Consider the following 14,202-nt stretch of genomic DNA (forward strand, 5'->3'; position numbering starts at 1 on the left):
TAAAACACCACACTTCTGCGACGGCTGGCTTGCTGTCTGATCAATTAGGTTAGGCGTTGCCAAAGGCTGCACCCACCGAGATTCTGCCGGCGTCTAATGGCCTCTCACTGATCGTAAGTGTCCCCTGGGGTCGATGCTCCTCAGCTGTGGGTAATGGCCACTGCTTGATGCCATTTAGGAAGAGTCCCTGAAATAGAAGGATTCACCTTTGTCCGTCGTCGTCTTCTTTCTCAACACAAACTGTGTTTTATCCATTCGTAGCGCCAAAGGTCAGGCGGGGTGAATCGACACAGATTTCAGTTGGTATCTGTAGAAACGCTGGGTCTTTCTCCGGACAATCACAAGACGTGTGCGCGCTCCGTATTGAGAGTATTTTGTACAATTCAGGCGTTTCAAACGCTTCCAGACTGCAGCTCCTAAGCCTGCAGATACCGTCTACAACCAGTTGTGAAACAGTAGCACCATAACAAGATGCATCAATGCAGTAAGTCCAGATCAGGATTTTTTTTTTCCCACAGACACCTGTTGTTGCATACCAAAAACACCAACGTGGCTTCTTTAGTTGAAATTGAAGAATCATTTAATGATGAGAGGGACACAAAGAACAATAGAAGAAGTTCATTTCTTTGAACATGCGTTCATTTAATCTAAATTTCCATGTGTAGTTATGCCGAATCTTTCCTTGCATTTAGTCGTTTAAACCTTAATGCTTTCCTAACTGTTTTTCTTTTATGTGATGTTAACTTGCATCAAAAAGGTTAAACTTGGTTGTTTGATCCAAAAAGCTTCCTTACGTTTCATACATTTGCGCTAGAGACAAAAACATTTTGTCTTTTTAAAGGTCGTTGTCGTGTTTATGGATAAATTCACCGAGAAACATAATCGCCGTGCAAAAATGCCCACTTTCTCCGCTCAAGCAGAAAACTGCAACCACAAAAATGCGAAGTGACTAACACACATCCTCTCTCTCCATCATGGCCTCAGTCAGTAGGTGGGACAGGTAGTGAATGTTGTGTTGCCCCGTGTTCGAAGCAGAAGAAACTGGAGAGTTTAATTATTTGAGTGAGTTTTGACAATTGCTATCTTGCGATGGCTTAATGACTGCGTCAGACTGTTCCTAAAACTGTGAGGTTTTAGGAACCTTTGTGAGGTTTCTCCTCGTCTGCAGCGGTAACAAAAATTTGGCCCGAGAAGGGAACGGTGGCGAACCCCTGACGGGTTGAGTCATGTATGTGCTGAGTGAGGTCAGGCGGGTGTGGTCTCACCTGCTGCCACTCAGACTGCTGAAGAACTTCAAGCTGATTCAGAGCAAAAGGTTTCTGAAGCATAAAAGCTGCCAGTAATGATCTCAACTTTACGCTCCTTCGTCAAGCCTGGCCTTTAGACGCCTTCCCACTTCAACCCATCCGTCATTCGCCATAAATCACGCCGACGACGACTCGAAGAAAGCCGTTCAGTTAAAATGGACTGAGGGAACGTTTTGGCTTTTTGTTCTGCCGACTGAATGTGAGCGAACAGATTTGGGGCCCCGCTTATTTCCCTCTTCTCATCCGAACTCGGTATTAGCAGAGAAAGTGACCGTGGGCCTTGTTTCCAACAGCTTGGATCTTGGATAAGAAGCAATGACGGAGTCGACAAACGACTAAATGGTGTAATTAAAAGGAAAATAATTTGGTCAGGTTTACTAATTAAGCATAATTAGCCTCCAGAGTAAAATGAACAATGCAACGGGGGAATACAGTGTTCCTGTATGATTGCAGAGCTGTCAGCAGCTCCTGTGTCGGCGTTGATCAGACGTCTGCATTTAAATAACTCCAAACAACATTAGTTGGTCGTTAAGTGCTGAAGTCTCAAGAGCCTCTCAGCCTCCAGGGGAGCCCAGCTTTTGATTACGTTTGCGACGACAAAATGAGTAAGACGCACCCCCGTTGCATTAGCGTGACATTTTGCCTGTGTAAAAAAATAAATTTAAAAAATGAGGTACTTGAGTGTAATGAGACGAACATCAGAAAAAAAAAAAGTCGCATCCCGGGTTTGGTTTCTTCGATCGAAACGAGAGAAATAAACACAGAAAACGGAGCAGCTGCCTGATTTCTAGTTTGCTTTTGTACTTGCAGGGGCAGCGTTTGTTTTCCCTCCGGAGGCTGCGCTTCCCGAGAGGCCCCGGAGCGAAAGCGTCACGTACGTGAATATTCCCGTCAGCCCGACGTCTAAGAAACAACTCAACTACATGGAGCTGGAGCTGCAGGAGCCGGGCCACAGCGCCAGAGGGACCATCGCACATCTGCCGTCTCAGAGTAAGAATTTACTGCGAGTGACATCTGCTGAATGAGAGGCCTCATCTTCAGTCCCCGGAGCGTCTTTGGTTTCTGAGCGTCCGCCGTGTGTTAAGGAAACGATTCAGCCCGTAGGATGGTGGATGACTTTTCATCAGCAGATCACAGTCTGTTTATTCTTCAGTAAATCCTTTGTGGGTTTTAAAAGTAAATCTTTGTGATGATCAAAGGGAAATTGAGTTTTTTTTTTTTTTTTTTCAGTTGTCAATATAAGCTTACTTAACTGATTTAATCTACTATTCAAATTCATGGTTACAGAGGCTGTTGCTAATAACAACAGTGGCTTCTCTCTAAATAGCTTTTGTTTTTTTTACCCATGAATGCTGCAGGAAACGGAGAAGAACGCAGCTGAAGAGTTGTTTAAAACCGAGCTTGAAAAAGAAACACAAACCTGGAGGAAGTCGTGATTTCCAGCGGGAATTTATCCAATGAGCAGGAAAAATGAGCTCCGACAACATCCGGGTCCACAGTCGCTCCCTGCTGTTAATCCGATGAGACTGCAGTCTCTCTCAGGTGGAGGCGCCGTCCTCTTCTGGCCTGAGGTCGCTGCTAAGAAGCCGAGAGGCGCTGGTTTCTCCTGGTGCTGCTTTCAGGATGCACATGAGATTCAGGACCGAGGGATACGCCTGAAAGTCGTCTCTGAGGGAAAAAATGACAAAAACTTGATAAAATGTAGATTATAGTTAGAGCACAGTGCAATCCGGACAAAAACACTGATGGTATCGTAACATATTGATCAGGTCAAGAATATAAACAATCATCGTTGTACATGAAAGTTTCTCCAGAGTAAACGTTTTTCACAGTCGAGCTTTGCCGCATTCATTCTTTTGAATAACATGCAGCAACCTGTTAGTTACTGTTTAAATCTGCTAAAGAGCTATGGACTGAATTTCTAAATTTTCCAAAATAACCTAATTTATATCAGAAACATTTCTGACACATATTCACAGGCATTCAGACAACATACTAATGCTAACATAAACAAACATGACAGAGTGCAAAGTTTGCACTGCTTCAGTTTTAGTTTGCACATTCATATAATATTACTGTGCTCCAGTTAAATCATCCAGTGGTTTACATGCATCATTTCTACCTCACACACACACACACACACACACACACACACACTCCTCATTCACACCTGGACTCCTCTCTCCTCAAGAAAGGAGTCCAGGAGCAAAGCAGTTAAATGTGTGAGAAAAGGTCAGATTTGGTGTGTCCATGAACTTTACACCAAAAAAATATAGAAGCGAGTGTTTGAAGCGCTGAACCTTCACGTATTTTTTTTTTTCCACAAAGCTTTCCCTGTTTCTGATCACCATCTGTATGCAGCCGCTTTTTCAGGCATTTGCTCCTCAAACCCGGCAGACCGCTCTGAAAGAGCCCGCTTACCATAATTCAGCGCGCTAATGTCAAGGCTGCATCGGGGCAGGATAAAGAGTCACTGTGGCCGCATGAATCATCGGTGACTCGGTTCGGTCCCATCAGCCGCCGCAAGACTCCCACCGGAACTTTTACCGAAAGACGTCGGTGACCGGAGACGGAGCGGCGAGCCGTAATTCACAGACGGGTTTGGTCTTATCGTCGCTGCCTCCGAGAACACGAGAAGGGCGTGAGGTCAGAGGTCGGCGCCTTGATGGCGGCGTTGCAGTTTATCTCTTATTAACGTGTCACCCGGGAGGAAGGGCGTCCTGCCTCTCCACCGAGACCCTCGGGTCGCAGCTGTGAGTTGGCCCTCTCTAATGGAGTCGTCCTACCGGGACCGCCGATGGCCGGGAGAAGCCGGGTTGAATTTCTTTCCCTTTCTGAGAGACGATAAAACACGACCGAGGTGCAGAACAGCAGCCATTTGCATTAATATTGAGTCTAAATGTGACTGGTGGAACTCTATAAAAGGGTTTATATCCCGATTTATAGAGACGTATTTACGTCAGTAATTCATAATGATTCATTACATACAAACATGTTTAAGTTGTTTATTTCTGTTTGCTTTGGTAACTGAAATAAACAAGATGTTGCTTGTCAGAAAATTAGAATTTTATATAAGACGAGTGAAAAGAAGCATTTTTGGCAGTGATTGTATTAATAAAGATATGAAAGACAAAATTCAGCTGAATTATTTGCATATTTTCTCTGATTTATGTGTGGAAACTTGATCCGGTTTGCGCAGAAGGAGAAATTTAAAGTCCCAGAAGATCCTGCAGCTTATAATTCCTTATATAATGTTTGTACTGGTCCAAAGTCTGTTGACCGACTATTTTTTATTCATTATCAGATGAGCTAAAACTTCCAGCAGCAAAAGGATGTAAATATTCTGCAGAAAAGACCATGAAATAAATAAAAAAAAAAACTCTTTTTTTTTCCCCTCTATTTTTATTTCTTTATGATTTTGTCGCATCCGAGTTCAATCCAGACAGAAATCTGCCCTGAGCCTGGCTTTGGAAGCAGCCCTCTCCTACCAGTTCACAAACAGCTTAAGGCATTACGGTTTGCATTGTTCATGACATCTTTGTGATCTCTTTTATTAGAACTGAACTCAACTTTAAGCAGGTTTAAGCAGGCGCACACATCAAAGGCTCAGGGCATTGAGTAATCGCATTCAGCGCCACGCACACGCTGAATGTGTTTCCTGTTGTTTTTAAAAACACGGTGACGCAAGACGTTCTGTGGCTATGTACGGGTGTAGATTAAAGGAAAGCTGCTTTTTTTCCCCCCCTGGATTTCCTAGCTGACGCATCTGCAGGTAACTTTTTTTTGTGAAGTCTTTTGATTTTGGCTTAGACACAGCTCATCCAATTCAGGTGAATATTTTTACTGTCAGGTTTTGTTTATTGCCTTCTCATTGCGCTCTACCAGCTCAGACGAGTTAGTCGGTGAAGCAATAAACTTTTTCTGAGCTTAGACTCTAGAAAAGACCTTTTCCAGATGAATTCCAGATGACAACCTTGTTTCTCCTGCAATTATTATTTTTTTGACAGGAAAGAGCTCCACCAGGTATGCGCAGATCGACATCACCGCGACGGAGATGGCCCACAGAGTCGGCGCGCAGCACGCCCTGGGCAGGCAGGAGGGTCTGCACAGCCTGGAGCTGAGGCGAAAGGGAACGCCGCACTGACCCCCGCGCTTTGGATTCGCCGCGTCGGACTGCATCCACCGGAGATGTGAAGAACTTGATGGGAGCGTTTTTGTTTTCTGTTCTCTTTACAGTTTCTAAGCACAGACCGGGTTCACGCATGCTGGAATCCACGAACATGTCGTGCTCACGTTGTTAGGGCGGCAGGCCTTTGCTTCTGTAATCAAGGAGCCGCGATAAACGCGGCTGTGCGGTTTTGCATGAAGCCAGGCGCGACGTTTCCACCTCGTCCTCTCAGAGAGTCGGTTGCATCACTAAATGGCACCTCGCCAACTAAAAGGAGAAGAGCACTGACCCAGAGATGAGTCACGGCCCAAATGCCTCCCCCTCGCTCAGCTGCATCTCAGCGCCATCTTGGACCGACCCACATTTTTTTTATCATCGTTTGGGAAAAACAACAGAGATGAAGCAAGAGGTGATTATTCCATGAGGTAATTATTAATTGCGCTGTGCTAAGCCGCTCGGATTTGGCCTAAAGCCGTCCATCCAGTCTTACTCAGAGCGCTGAGCAGGAGAAAGTAAATGACGAGTTGCGGTGAGGATCTGTAATTGTTCCACGTTTCTCCGCTGCGCCTGCTGACCTGCGTTGGCCTGCTGTGACTAACAGATGCTGTTTATTGTTTGAACAGAACCCGAGTGCTGCTTTCGTTGTTTCCTCCGTAGGGATTTACTGTGGGAAACTATTTATGACTTCTGCATAGACGAGAGAAAACAATGTTTGGAGATTTTCTTTAGAGATTTTTAAATGACAACAGCAATGTTTGTTTTGTGTCCTTTTAATTTTTCCTCGTTTCTTGTGCGGTACATCGGTAGACCTCGGCAGAGTGTCGTTTCCGTCTCGTATTCTGCTGCGTTTCACCCGCGGTTGACTTCAAGAAGACGTTTATTTAATTTTATACACAAGTTAAGAATGTATAATTAGTGCTTTCTAGGTAAAAATTTTCTTTTTTTAGTAAGTTATTTATTACTACAACTTTTGTGTGTTTTTTCAGTGTTTACAGTTGCGGTGAAAAATTTCCATGCACCCATTAGGGGCCTTCATTCATGTTTTATATTTTTAATGGTTGATTTGATGATAATGCACCAGTACCACTAATGGCACAGCATGCCTCCGCCCCCACCATGCTTTATAGCTGGTGCAGCATTTGTTGGGTGTGAAAATCTCACCCCGACTCATCCACGCTCACCCGTTAACACCGAGACCAAATGCTTTGAGTGTCACATTTCTCTCCAGAAGTAACTGATCTCGTTCATGTAGGCGGCTGCACGTTTTAGTCTTTCCTGAAGGTGTAAATTTTGGAGCATCAGCTTCTTTTTCTGGTTGGTACTTTCTGGGCAGAGACACATTTGATCCTGTATTTTCTACTTCTTTGCAGCCTTGTGGCACGTTCCTGAATTCACTAATCTCCTTCCATCCGAGCGTGTTGTTTTTGTCTTCGTCCAAGCTTTCCTGGAAGTCAGTAAAATAATCTTTAACTGGATAAAAAATAAATATTTGGTCTGTGCACAAGGTTCATAATGTTCATGCTCTATACCAGACCAGAACTATACAGTCAAACGCCAGTCAGATTCAGTGTCTATTCTTTCAGAAGACATTAATAGAGTAGCATTTTCTACTCTATTGAGAAACCACAGAGCCACATTAATAAGTCTACATACCTTAAAGAGTGCTAAGTACTGATTTCCCGGCTGTTTTTCTGGAAATGCTCCCCCCAAAAAAACACCAATCACCGCACATTGTCAACATGCAATAAAAATAGATTTACGGTAACCCTGAACTCTTTCATCAAAAACACTTCGTATAAGTTAAAATGTAAAGATGAACTCGCATGTCTGACAGGGACATTGTAGTTTTCATTGTAATTTCTCTGCAGAAAATGTTTTCATCTGAAACGTCCGAGTATGAAACATGCAAGATGTGCTGGAATATGAAATATGCTTTTTCAAAAGGACAGACAAAAGCCAGAGTTTCAGATTTATTGCTTTCCGACGATCAATGTTGTAAGAGGTTAGTGTCTTCTGTCTCTGGTTTTACCTTCCTCGACTAACATGTATTTTTATTGGTGGTTGATTATTGCAGTTTGATAATCATGTAATGCAGTAAGAACGAAAACCGAATCACACTCATTTCCAAAAAAATGTCAATTGTAAATAAAATGGGATGAATAGTAAACCTTTCAAAGTTTGTGTTCATTTAATTTTGATTGCTGGATTCTTCAAGGCGTTAAGCCGTCTCCCATCAGCAGCTGGGACTGGGATAACCTGAACAGATCAACTTTAGGAAAGGTAATAAAACACAAAGAAACAAACTGAAGAAAGTGTAAATGTTGAAAACTTACAGAAAGGATAATCTGGACAACTTGTCAGCAACTTAGAGCTGGAGTTTTTAGAAGAAGCTCGTGACTAAGTACTGCTGAACAATTTAATTGCTGTACTGTTAAATATACAATTTAATTCTGTTTATTTACATGCCACCGATTCACAGAAACACTGTCTCAAAAGAATCATTTTAATTCAATCATGCATACATTCTAATTGATCCTAGTTATCAGCTACAGTAACAGTGAGATCAATTAGTTATTCAAATTGGTTAAAAAGTTTCTATTTGAGGAAACCCAGCAGGTTGCACTAAGTTATTGACTCGCAGCATTTCTTCCTCCTGGATGAGCTGAAACCACGTTTTCGTGCTCTGGTATAAATATAATGTGTTCCACAAAATGTATTCAGGTTTTTTATGTGTGTTGTTTTTTGTTTTTTTTTTCCCAGAGTATTGCCTTCGTCCTCTTCAAAAGGTCTGTTGATTTTGTTCTGGGATTAATTTCCACATTTCATCTCCAGACAAAAACCCGTCTCCTTCCTCAGCTNTCAGCCCGTAGGATGACTTTTCATCAGCAGATCACAGTCTGTTTATTCTTCAGTAAATCCTTTGTGGGTTTTAAAAGTAAATCTTTGTGATGATCAAAGGGAAATTGAGTTTTTTTTTTTTTTTTTTCAGTTGTCAATATAAGCTTACTTAACTGATTTAATCTACTATTCAAATTCATGGTTACAGAGGCTGTTGCTAATAACAACAGTGGCTTCTCTCTAAATAGCTTTTGTTTTTTTTACCCATGAATGCTGCAGGAAACGGAGAAGAACGCAGCTGAAAAGTTGTTTAAACCCGAGCTTGAAAAAGAAACACAAACCTGGAGGAAGTCGTGATTTCCAGCGGGAATTTATCCAAATGAGCAGGAAAAATGAGCTCCGACAACATCCGGGTCCACAGTCGCTCCCTGCTGTTAATCCGATGAGACTGCAGTCTCTCTCAGGTGGAGGCGCCGTCCTCTTCTGGCCTGAGGTCGCTGCTAAAAAGCCGAGAGGCGCTGGTTTCTCCTGGTGCTGCTTTCAGGATGCACATGAGATTCAGGACCGAGGGATACGCCTGAAAGTCGTCTCTGAGGGAAAAAATGACAAAAACTTGATAAAATGTAGATTATAGTTAGAGCACAGTGCAATCCGGACAAAAACACTGATGGTATCGTAACATATTGATCAGGTCAAGAATATAAACAATCATCGTTGTACATGAAAGTTTCTCCAGAGTAAACGTTTTTCACAGTCGAGCTTTGCCGCATTCATTCTTTTGAATAACATGCAGCAACCTGTTAGTTACTGTTTAAATCTGCTAAAGAGCTATGGACTGAATTTCTAAATTTTCCAAAATAACCTAATTTATGTAAGAAACATTTCTGACACATATTCACAGGCATTCAGACAACATACTAATGCTAACATAAACAAACATGACAGAGTGCAAAGTTTGCACTGCTTCAGTTTTAGTTTGCACATTCATATAATATTACTGTGCTCCAGTTAAATCATCCAGTGGTTTACATGCATCATTTCTACCTCACACACACACACACACACACACACACACACACTCCTCATTCACACCTGGACTCCTCTCTCCTCAAGAAAGGAGTCCAGGAGCAAAGCAGTTAAATGTGTGAGAAAAGGTCAGATTTGGTGTGTCCATGAACTTTACACCAAAAAAATATAGAAGCGAGTGTTTGAAGCGCTGAACCTTCACGTATTTTTTTTTTTCCACAAAGCTTTCCCTGTTTCTGATCACCATCTGTATGCAGCCGCTTTTTCAGGCATTTGCTCCTCAAACCCGGCAGACCGCTCTGAAAGAGCCCGCTTACAATAATTCAGCGCGCTAATGTCAAGGCTGCATCGGGGCAGGATAAAGAGTCACTGTGGCCGCATGAATCATCGGTGACTCGGTTCGGTCCCATCAGCCGCCGCAAGACTCCCACCGGAACTTTTACCGAAAGACGTCGGTGACCGGAGACGGAGCGGCGAGCCGTAATTCACAGACGGGTTTGGTCTTATCGTCGCTGCCTCCGAGAACACGAGAAGGGCGTGAGGTCAGAGGTCGGCGCCTTGATGGCGGCGTTGCAGTTTATCTCTTATTAACGTGTCACCCGGGAGGAAGGGCGTCCTGCCTCACCACCGAGGCCCTCGGGTCGCAGCTGTGAGTTGGCCCTCTCTAATGGAGTCGTCCTACCGGGACCGCCGATGGCCGGGAGAAGCCGGGTTGAATTTCTTTCCCTTTCTGAGAGACGATAAAACACGACCGAGGTGCAGAACAGCAGCCATTTGCATTAATATTGAGTCTAAATGTGACTGGTGGAACTCTATAAAAGGGTTTATATCCCGATTTATAGAGACGTATTTACGTCAGTAATTCATAATGATTCATTACATACAAACATGTTTAAGTTGTTTATTTCTGTTTGCTTTGGTAACTGAAATAAACAAGATGTTGCTTGTCAGAAAATTAGAATTTTATATAAGACGAGTGAAAAGAAGCATTTTTGGCAGTGATTGTATTAATAAAGATATGAAAGACAAAATTCAGCTGAATTATTTGCATATTTTCTCTGATTTATGTGTGGAAACTTGATCCGGTTTGCGCAGAAGGAGAAATTTAAAGTCCCAGAAGATCCTGCAGCTTATAATTCCTTATATAATGTTTGTACTGGTCCAAAGTCTGTTGACCGACTATTTTTTATTCATTATCAGATGAGCTAAAACTTCCAGCAGCAAAAGGATGTAAATATTCTGCAGAAAAGACCATGAAATAAATAAAAAAAAAAACTCTTTTTTTTTCCCCTCTATTTTTATTTCTTTATGATTTTGTCGCATCCGAGTTCAATCCAGACAGAAATCTGCCCTGAGCCTGGCTTTGGAAGCAGCCCTCTCCTACCAGTTCACAAACAGCTTAAGGCATTACGGTTTGCATTGTTCATGACATCTTTGTGATCTCTTTTATTAGAACTGAACTCAACTTTAAGCAGGTTTAAGCAGGCGCACACATCAAAGGCTCAGGGCATTGAGTAATCGCATTCAGCGCCACGCACACGCTGAATGTGTTTCCTGTTGTTTTTAAAAACACGGTGACGCAAGACGTTCTGTGGCTATGTACGGGTGTAGATTAAAGGAAAGCTGCTTTTTTTCCCCCCCTGGATTTCCTAGCTGACGCATCTGCAGGTAACTTTTTTTTGTGAAGTCTTTTGATTTTGGCTTAGACACAGCTCATCCAATTCAGGTGAATATTTTTACTGTCAGGTTTTGTTTATTGCCTTCTCATTGCGCTCTACCAGCTCAGACGAGTTAGTCGGTGAAGCAATAAACTTTTTCTGAGCTTAGACTCTAGAAAAGACCTTTTCCAGATGAATTCCAGATGACAACCTTGTTTCTCCTGCAATTATTATTTTTTTGACAGGAAAGAGCTCCACCAGGTATGCGCAGATCGACATCACCGCGACGGAGATGGCCCACAGAGTCGGCGCGCAGCACGCCCTGGGCAGGCAGGAGGGTCTGCACAGCCTGGAGCTGAGGCGAAAGGGAACGCCGCACTGACCCCCGCGCTTTGGATTCGCCGCGTCGGACTGCATCCACCGGAGATGTGAAGAACTTGATGGGAGCGTTTTTGTTTTCTGTTCTCTTTACAGTTTCTAAGCACAGACCGGGTTCACGCATGCTGGAATCCACGAACATGTCGTGCTCACGTTGTTAGGGCGGCAGGCCTTTGCTTCTGTAATCAAGGAGCCGCGATAAACGCGGCTGTGCGGTTTTGCATGAAGCCAGGCGCGACGTTTCCACCTCGTCCTCTCAGAGAGTCGGTTGCATCACTAAATGGCACCTCGCCAACTAAAAGGAGAAGAGCACTGACCCAGAGATGAGTCACGGCCCAAATGCCTCCCCCTCGCTCAGCTGCATCTCAGCGCCATCTTGGACCGACCCACATTTTTTTTATCATCGTTTGGGAAAAACAACAGAGATGAAGCAAGAGGTGATTATTCCATGAGGTAATTATTAATTGCGCTGTGCTAAGCCGCTCGGATTTGGCCTAAAGCCGTCCATCCAGTCTTACTCAGAGCGCTGAGCAGGAGAAAGTAAATGACGAGTTGCGGTGAGGATCTGTAATTGTTCCACGTTTCTCCGCTGCGCCTGCTGACCTGCGTTGGCCTGCTGTGACTAACAGATGCTGTTTATTGTTTGAACAGAACCCGAGTGCTGCTTTCGTTGTTTCCTCCGTAGGGATTTACTGTGGGAAACTATTTATGACTTCTGCATAGACGAGAGAAAACAATGTTTGGAGATTTTCTTTAGAGATTTTTAAATGACAACAGCAATGTTTGTTTTGTGTCCTTTTAATTTTTCCTCGTTTCTTGTGCGGTACATCGGTAGACCTCGGCAGAGTGTCGTTTCCGTCTCGTATTCTGCTGCGTTTCACCCGCGGTTGACTTCAAGAAGACGTTTATTTAATTTTATACACAAGTTAAGAATGTATAATTAGTGCTTTCTAGGTAAAAATTTTCTTTTTTTAGTAAGTTATTTATTACTACAACTTTTGTGTGTTTTTTCAGTGTTTACAGTTGCGGTGAAAAATTTCCATGCACCCATTAGGGGCCTTCATTCATGTTTTATATTTTTAATGGTTGATTTGATGATAATGCACCAGTACCACTAATGGCACAGCATGCCTCCGCCCCCACCATGCTTTATAGCTGGTGCAGCATTGTTGGGTGTGAAAATCTCACCCCGACTCATCCACGCTCACCCGTTAACACCGAGACCAAATGCTTTGAGTGTCACATTTCTCTCCAGAAGTAACTGATCTCGTTCATGTAGGCGGCTGCACGTTTTAGTCTTTCCTGAAGGTGTATATTTTGGAGCATCACCTTCTTTTTCTGGTTGATACTTTCTGGGCAGAGACACATTTGATCCTGTATTTTCTACTTCTTTGCAGCCTTGTGGCACGTTCCTGAATTCACTAATCTCCTTCCATCCGAGCGTGTTGTTTTTGTCTTCGTCCAAGCTTTCCTGGAAGTCAGTAAAATAATCTTTAACTGGATAAAAAATAAATATTTGGTCTGTGCACAAGGTTCATAATGTTCATGCTCTATACCAGACCAGAACTATACAGTCAAACTCCAGTCAGATTCAGTGTCTATTCTTTCAGAAGACATTAATAGAGTAGCATTTTCTACTCTATTGAGAAACCACAGAGCCACATTAATAAGTCTACATACCTTAAAGAGTGCTAAGTACTGATTTCCCGGCTGTTTTTCTGGAAATGCTCCCCCCAAAAAAGCACCAATCACCGCACATTGTCAACATGTAATAAAAATAGATTTACGGTAATCCTGAACTCTTTCATCAAAAACACTTCGTATAAGTCAAAATGTAAAGATGAACTCGCATGTCTGACAGGGACATTGTAGTTTTCATTGTAATTTCTCTGCAGAAAATGTTTTCATCTGAAACGTCCGAGTATGAAACATGCAAGATGTGCTGGAATATGAAATATGCTTTTTCAAAAGGACAGACAAAAGCCAGAGTTTCAGATTTATTGCTTTCCGACGATCAATGTTGTAAGAGGTTAGTGTCTTCTGTCTCTGGTTTTACCTTCCTCGACTAACATGCATTTTTATTGGTGGTTGATTATTGCAGTTTGATAATCATGTAATGCAGTAAGAACGAAAACCGAATCACACTCACTTCCAAAAAATGTGTAAATTGTAAATAAAATGGGATGAATATTAAACCTTTCAAAGTTTGTGTTGATTTAATTTTGATTGCTGGATTCTTCAAGGCGTTAAGCCATCTCCCATCAGCAGCTGGGACTGGGATAACCTGAACAGATCAACTTTAGGAAAGGTAATAAAACACAAAGAAACAAACTGAAGAAAGTGTAAATGTTGAAAACTTACAGAAAGGATAATCTGGACAACTTGTCAGCAACTTAGAGCTGGAGTTTTTAGAAGTGGACTAAGTGACTAAGTGACCAAGTACTGCTGAACAGTTTAATTGCTGTACTGTTAAATATACAATTTAATTCTGTTTATTTACATGCCACCGATTCACAGAAACACTGTCTCAAAAGAATCATTTTAATTCAATCATGCATACATTCTAATTGATCCTAGTTATCAGCTACAGTAACAGTGAGATCAATTAGTTATTCAAATTGGTTAAAAAGTTTCTATTTGAGGAAACCCGGCAGGTTGCACTAAGTTACTGACTCGCAGCATTTCTTCCTCCTGGATGAGCTGAAACCACGTTTTCGTGCTCTGGTATAAATATAATGTGTTCCACAAAATGTATTCAGGTTTTTTATGTGTGTTGTTTTTTGTTTTTTTTTTCCCAGAGTATTGCCTTCGTCCTCTTCAAAAGGTC

General features: G+C 42.5%; 1 protein-coding gene and 1 long non-coding RNA gene across 5 annotated transcripts in view; one reads left to right on the top strand and one right to left on the bottom strand.

Moving 5' to 3' along the window:
* LOC103137485 (protein Dok-7) overlaps window positions 1-13,570 on the top strand; it is a 41,573-nt gene extending 28,003 nt beyond the window's left edge. For 2 of the 4 annotated variants that reach the window (XM_016671104.1, XM_007551236.2), the window contains 2 exons: window positions 2,118-2,297; window positions 5,315-7,640. In XM_016671104.1, the coding sequence (XP_016526590.1) occupies window positions 2,118-2,297; window positions 5,315-5,451 (317 nt within the window). In that variant the 3' untranslated portion in view covers window positions 5,452-7,640. Of the gene's footprint in view, window positions 1-2,117; window positions 2,298-2,665; window positions 2,983-5,314; window positions 7,641-8,592 lie in introns of those variants that run through there. The other 2 variants (XM_016671105.1, XM_016671106.1) reach the window with 2 other exon arrangements.
* On the bottom strand, window positions 2,646-5,141 carry LOC103137484 (uncharacterized). Its single transcript, XR_476150.2, has 2 exons — window positions 3,729-5,141; window positions 2,646-2,975 (listed from the first exon to the last, which is right to left on the bottom strand). It is a non-coding gene; the product is annotated as an uncharacterized LOC103137484 (long non-coding RNA).
* Window positions 13,571-14,202: the final 632 nt, after the last annotated feature.

This window comes from Poecilia formosa, unplaced genomic scaffold (genome assembly GCF_000485575.1).
Source record: "Poecilia formosa unplaced genomic scaffold, Poecilia_formosa-5.1.2 Scaffold41, whole genome shotgun sequence".
In the NCBI taxonomy this organism is placed as follows: Eukaryota; Metazoa; Chordata; class Actinopteri; order Cyprinodontiformes; family Poeciliidae; genus Poecilia; species Poecilia formosa.